The sequence below is a fragment of the Engraulis encrasicolus genome, chromosome 10 (genome assembly GCF_034702125.1).
Source record: "Engraulis encrasicolus isolate BLACKSEA-1 chromosome 10, IST_EnEncr_1.0, whole genome shotgun sequence".
Lineage (NCBI taxonomy): Eukaryota > Metazoa > Chordata > Actinopteri > Clupeiformes > Engraulidae > Engraulis > Engraulis encrasicolus.
Window position 1 is genome coordinate 52498630 of NC_085866.1, and position 7052 is coordinate 52505681.

Below are 7052 nucleotides of genomic sequence, written 5' to 3' on the forward strand. Positions count from 1 at the left end.
ACATTCAGTTCTACAAAATGCAATTATCCAAAATATTCCAAAATGGATATTGTAATTAATCAACGTCTGTCTATCTTGCACTATCCACACACAGAGAAATATTAATTTTGATCTCCAAGTAAAACATCCCTACTGGAGTTTATCATTTAATTTCATTGTTATCTTCTCCATCTGTTTTTCTCCTGTATCTTTCTATCTCTCTCTCTCTCTCTCTCTCTCTCTCTCTCTCTCTCTCTCTCTCTCTCTCTCTCTCTCTCTCTCTCTCCCTCTCTCTCTCTCATTTGCTCTTCCTGCCCCCCCCTCTCTCTCTCCCTCTCTCTCTCCCTCTCTCCATCTCTCTCTCTCTCATTTACTCTTCTTGCCCCCCGCCCCCCCCTCTCTCTCTCTCTCTCTCTGTGCACCACAGCAAGCGTTCAACGCTGCCATCGCCATCAGCCACATGCGGAAGTTGCAGCTGGCCCACTCAGAGGGCAGCCTCCGCAAGAGCCGCCCCCCCACCCCCATCCCAGACATCAACATCACCGAGGCCTCCACCAAGACCACCACCACCACCACCACCACCAAGTCCACCGCCTCCACCTCCGCCTCCACCTCCACCAAATCCACGAACCACGACCAGCAGCTCGACAGCGACGAGCTCAACGGCAATGTGACGCCGACGTCCAATCACAGCCTGGCCGAGAGTCACGTGACCGTCCCGCACAGCAGCAGCGAGCCTAAAAGCCACTACCTGGCCGTGCTGAGCTGCAGCCAGAGCGACCCCCGTGAGCGCCAGCCGCACAGCCCCACCCGACCACAGGGGGGCGCCATGTCTATGCACGTGGGCGCCTTCACCAGCGCGGAGAGGGGCAAGCACGTCTACCTCTCAGAGCCTGCCAATCTAAATGGGTAAAAAAGCAATCTTACATTAATAATCAGAAACACTTTATTTGTTTGTGTGTGTGTGTGTGTGGTACTATGTTACGTACACTGTAGATACACTTTAAAACTGTAAGACACTGTAAGACCTCTACTGAAATTCTAGTTGTACTATATAACTTTGCGATTTGCCTGTGGGTCAGCGATGTTTCAACAGTAATACACGTCAGGTCGGCGCAACGACAGCCAGTGCCACTATTGTATGGATTTTTGTTTGTTTAGTGGACTTTCTAAGAAGCATATTCATTGTAGCATATTTATTGTAGCATATCAACCACCAATTACTAATTAATTTATGGGCATTACATGCCGTTGAGCCACCCGACGTCTGAGCCCAAAATAACGTCTTTGACCCCTATATGAGTGTCTATTGCACGTACGTAAATGAGTGTGTGTATTAAATCAGTGTGTGTGTGTGTGTGTTTGTGTATTGCAGGTATGGCAACAGAGGTCGTGGTGACCAACCACTGCAGACTGGCGTGTGCTCCATCATGTGATCGCCCAGCGTGCAATCACGACCTTCATTTACCTGGTGAGCTTGTTACGTGTTTAAACACATCTTGACGGAAATGGAGAAAGAAATATTCACACTCAGTAGAGTTCCCTTGCTGTGATTTAGTTTGTGAAACTCAACACAAATATGCACAAAACTCAATGAAGACATGCACGCGTATCCTGCAGCAAGCATGGCCCTGTCCTTACGGTGTGCGAATATTTCTTTCCCCATTTCATACAGTCACCTGTATCCACCACCAGTGTCAAATGCTTTTTGGGATATTTGCGCAATTTACATGCAAAAACACATTAACAGCAGGTTCATACTGATGGATGTCAGTAAAGTGCTCACTCACCATCTACCTCCCTCTCTTCCTTCCTTTGATTGACAGGTCAGTATTTCTGACTGAGCCAATGGCTGATGGAAAGGGGCGGAGCCCACATGGCAGGCAGGAGACCTCCTTGGACAACAGCCAATGGATGGGAGGAGCTCTGAGGCCCCGCAAATCAGAGGGCGTCAAGACTTCTTCCAACAAAACCATGCATACACTCATACAGTATACCTGTACACGTACAGTATATGGGTATATAATCATGAGATTGCACGTATATACCACATCAAATTATAATAACTGCTAACTGCTCATATCGTGAAGCTCTTGATCAGAGCAGCATCACAGAAGCTGGATAGCTCATGACTGTCCAGTGAAAACAGTAAAAAAAAAATTGTCTGTGACTAAAGTCACAACCAAAATAAAGTATTTGTGTGTGTTCTATTAGCATCTGTGTGTAGCCCCCTGAACAGCCGCAGCGTATTCTACAATATGGCTGATGTATAGTGGCAGAACGCCTAACACTGTCTTTGTGCGTCTGTGTGTCTCTGCTTGCTACTTATTTAAGCGCCACCGCATGCCTTTCATGGTAATGCCACTTGCTAATGCTAAATAATGCTTGCTGCTGTGGTGTGATCAAAATCACACTCTCTTGCGCAATGTTTCCAACATGTATATTGTTACACAGTTTGCTTTTCTGCAGCTCAATTAATTATTTGAAAAAGTTTTTTTTAAATCAATTCACCCAGGCTAAAAATGCTTTTCATCCTTAATGATTTATGATTGTATATTTCCACATGCTGTCTCACATCTAGAGGTGATAGAGTCATTCAATATTTTTATATTTCAGGTATTCTCATACCATGTACATATTGATATCTTGATTTTTCTAAAAAACAAAAAAATGGGTAAAATACTTTCACAAACATCTTTTTTGTCACCTTTGTCTTTAGTTTCTTCAATAAAGTGTGTGTAATTCATCCTAATGTACAGGTAGGCTGCCTCTGTGCTCAGTAAGGTCTGTGTTGCTTGTTGTGGTTTAAGAGGTGATGGCTGGCTGACCTGGGGAGTGTTTGAAGAACCTGTCTCAGAAGTAAACCAGATTAAGAAGCCGTTTACACCTATATGGATACTTTTGAAAACATATTTGTTTTGGCCTTCCGTTTACATGTAAACAGTGTTTTAAAATCCACATATCAAAAATCCAGCTTTAAAAATGTCCCATTTAGGGGGCTAAAACATTACAATTAGTTTTTTTTTTCACATGTTGCAGGATAAAAAAATATCCACATTTAAAAGTATCTGTATACGTGTAAACAGCACCTAAGTTAACCTTGAGATAGTGGTGAATCATCTTAAATAGAAGAACCTGGACTCCTCATTGTCTTAAATAAAGGACACATGTGGGTTATCTGTTAGCAGGTTCAGCACTTCCTGTAGGTTAACTTAGCCTTATCACTTAGTCATTGTATGGGAATAACCCCCCAGCCAACTGTCTGCAGACCAGAGGCATGTGTGGTCACAGGACATGCCCTCACTGTGAAAAGAAAAGACTGCACTTTCTCAATAACAATAAAGAGACTGTTCCTACTATCAATACTCTACGTCTGTTTACTTCTAGTCATTTGCTGTTGACGATAAAAAGTGAGCGAATGATGTATATGTGTGTGTGTGTGTGTGTGTGTGTGTGTGTGTGTGTGTGTGTGTGTGTGTGTGTGTGTGTGTGTGTGTGTGTGTGTGTGTGTGTGTGTGTGTGTGTGAGAGAGAGAGAGAGAGAGAGAGAGAGAGAGAGAGAGAGAGAGAGAGAGAGAGAGAGAGAGAGAGAGAGAGAGAGAGAGAGAGAGAGAGAGAGAGAGAGAGAGAGAGAGAGAGAGAGAGAGAGAGAGAGAATAAACAAATTACTCCATGTTGGGCAAAATATCACAACACCAACACACTCATACACAAATGCATACACATACACAGAGGGAGAAAAATAATTGAACAGACACAGAAGTGGGTCAGAAGTCTGCATGATTTCACTCCACTCTCCACAAGAGAGAACGAAACAGACAGAGAGCGAGAGCAGGAGAGCAGATTGTTGCCACACATCCTGTCCTCTTTCCCCTTCTACCGTACGCAAGCTCAGCCGGCCCAGGGGAGAGCTGTGGGGCTGGGTGTGCTTCTTTCATCACCCCCTCTCTCTCCTTATAACCAGGCCAGAGGGGAAGGCTGGAGGTCACTGCAGGGATTGGTCCACACTACACTACACAGCTGGGCAGCATCTCTCCACAGGCCAGACCTTCATGTGATCGTATTTAATCTGAAAACTTTATTTACCTTCTCGTAGTGCATTGAGGGCACAACTCTGACGAAACAGCCGAAGTATACAAGAGATTAAAATATGACTAGCACATAGCTGAACCAATAATACATAAAATATCACACACACACACACACACACACACACACACACACACACACACACACACACACACACACACACACACACACACACAGCGACCCTTGGTGAAATTAAGATATGGGTCCATAGTTTACTGGTACCATGGTGGGGCTGACTGTTATAGGCTCTTACAGAGGGCCTAGAAATCTAGACGCCCCTAGAAGCTGCAAATTAGCTTGCTAGGCTACAGGGGGGCCAGCCTCCCTATTGGTAAAACTGGGTCTGATACCCCCATACGATTACTCAATCAGTTCAAAACGGTCCGTTTAGAATTAATTCTCATATATGCACTTACCAAAGAGTACAAGCACAGGAGAAAGCGGCCACAATAACATCAAAATGTATCTGCATTTTGTGTACAATACAGTGCGGCTTTCTTTTATTGGTTTTTTTCCATTTGTCTGGACATTTGGCCACTCTAAAATTAAGTAGAAAGCCACTGAATCTGAGGAAAGCCAAAAGTGGTCTGAAACACATATTCTCTGTCAAACAATAAAATACATTTCAAATATGAAACCCCTACTGACTGTAAATGTGTAGGCAAACTTTTCCACATCTCTTTTACAAGCTAGTTATGGTGCCTGACTCTGAATACTACATACAGTGTAATATTATATCCATAGTCGGGTGACATACATATCAGCATATGACACATATATTGGATTTGTCATGGTCTTTACAATCACCACCAGGCTGTACTAGTCACTAGTGCAACTCCATAGCATCCCCTAGGGGCCAAACAGCGTAATGCAGGCATTGCCATGGACGTTCTCCTTTTACATAACAGCAGTAGGCGGCCTAATACATGACCTTGTTCACAGCTCACTGTCAGCCAACCAAGCTCCTGCCAAAACCATATTTCTCAAAGTCATGCTGAGATGTCCTGACACAGATGTTTTTTTCACTGCTGACAGTGTGTGTGTGTGTGTGTGTGGGTGGGTGTGTGTGTGCGTGCATGCGTATGTGTGTGTTTGTGTTTGTATGTGCTTGTGTGTGTGTGTGTGTGTGTGTGTGTGTGTGTGTGTGTGTGTGTGTGTGTGTGTGTGTGTGTGTGTGTGTGTGTGTGTGTGTGTGTGTGTGTGTGTGTGTGTGTGTGTGTGTGTGTGCACCCGTGTGCGTGCGTATGTGTATGCTTTTCTTTGTATGTGTACGGCTGTGTGTGTGTATATATGTGTGTGTGTGTGTGTGTGTGTGTGTGTGTGTGTGTGTGTGTGTGTGTGTGTGTGTGTGTGTGTGTGTGTGTGTGTGTGTGTGTGTGTGTGTGTGTGTGTGTGTGTGTGTGAGAGAGAGAGAGAGAGACAGAGTGTGTGTGTGTGTGTGTGTGTGTGTGTGTGTGTGTGTGTGTGTGTGTGTGTGTGTGTGTGTGTGTCTGTGTGTGTGTGTGTGTGTGTGTGTGTGTGTGTGTGTGTGTTGTGTGTGTGTGTGTTGTGTGTGTTGTGTGTGTGTGTGTGTGTGTGTGTGTGTGTGTGAGTGAGTGTGTTTGTATGTGCTTGTCTGTGTGTGTGTGTGTGTGTGTGTGTGTGTGTGTGTGTGTGTGTGTGTATGTGCGCGTGTGCGTGCGTGCATACATATGTGTGCGTGCGTATGTGTGTGTTTGTGTGTGTGTGTGTGTGTGTGTGCGTGCGTGCATGCGTGTGTGCGTGCGTGCATGCGTGTGTGTGTCTGTGTGTGTGTGTGTGGCTGGCTCCTCTCTCATCAACCTAGTGCCCAGAAGTGGAGGGAGCCAAAGACACATTACCGGCCTCCAGAACCAGAGGCAGCCTGCCCTGCTGTTCACATGGTAGAGGAGTGATCACGCTCACTCAGCCCTCTCACACTCCCCAGGAGACTGGCACAGACCAGACTGACACAGACGTGCACTCAGGCACATCATGGCCATGGCTGAAAAGAAAACCGGTGTACTCTGTATGGACACTTCTTTTGCGCTGTTTTCTTTTTTTTTAACAGTACAGCAGCACATTTTGGCAAGTCATTTTTCTCAAACGTATTGATCACCTGCAATAATTTGTTCCTTTATCCCCCCCCCCCCCCCCATTTTGTTGGTCACTGATTCTTGAAATTTTGGCAAAAACATGTCCGAGCAGTAAAATGCTAATTCTGTTGAAAATCAACTACATTTTCACGAACAAAATGAATCCAGGCCAAGGGGTCTGCTACACAAATACACCGTTGTTTGAAATATTTAAGAGTAATTTTATTACTTTTCATGGCTATAAACCTGTCCACACCCTGTAAAAACGCCTGTCCCAAGGACTGGCATCATCATTTCAATTGACTTAAAATACAAAAATCACTAACAGAATTGATCAATATCACAATGATGTGGAAGACCATATTAAAGTGGTTCTACAGATGTGCACATAGTGCATGTAAAACAATATTTACTATTATTTTCTGATTGCTCAAAATGTGTCCAGCATATTGGTCACCACCGTCAGATTTTTTCTAAAACACAATAAAATCAGGTATGCACAAGGTCATTTTCATTACTGAGGACCCCTTTTCAAACCTTTAGGTCTACTGCATACTTCACCATCATTGAAGCTCCTGTAAGTTTACTATTTTGTCCTCAATTTGTTAATTTGTTTGGACACTGGTACTGTCCCAACCATAAACTGTCAACACCGTCGGATGTTTTAATAGTATTATATTACATTAATGTTAATTAATATATACTTTCTCAGAAAAGGTATGAAGCACCCAAGAAACAGAGCGAAAATGAAATGGCTAATGTGAACAAACAATGCATAATATGTAAAAGAGTGTTTTTTTGTCTCACACCGTCAGATGTCACCACCGTCAGATTTTGTTCCGCTCATCATCTTGTTCCGTATTTTACTAAATTGTGCTGGTTAATGAAGCAT

The 7052-nt window shown here is 44.0% G+C and overlaps 1 protein-coding gene across 1 annotated transcript in view; it reads left to right on the plus strand.

Annotated features, from left to right (window-relative positions):
- Positions 1-3298, plus strand: part of camk1gb (calcium/calmodulin-dependent protein kinase IGb) — a 16247-nt gene extending 12949 nt beyond the window's left edge. The window contains exons 10-13 of the mRNA XM_063209494.1: positions 407-526; positions 578-888; positions 1355-1450; positions 1806-3298. Of these exons, the coding sequence (XP_063065564.1) occupies positions 407-526; positions 578-888; positions 1355-1415 (492 nt within the window). The 3' untranslated portion in view covers positions 1416-1450; positions 1806-3298. The remainder of the gene's footprint in view (positions 1-406; positions 527-577; positions 889-1354; positions 1451-1805) is intronic.
- The last annotated feature ends 3754 nt before the right edge of the window (positions 3299-7052 follow it).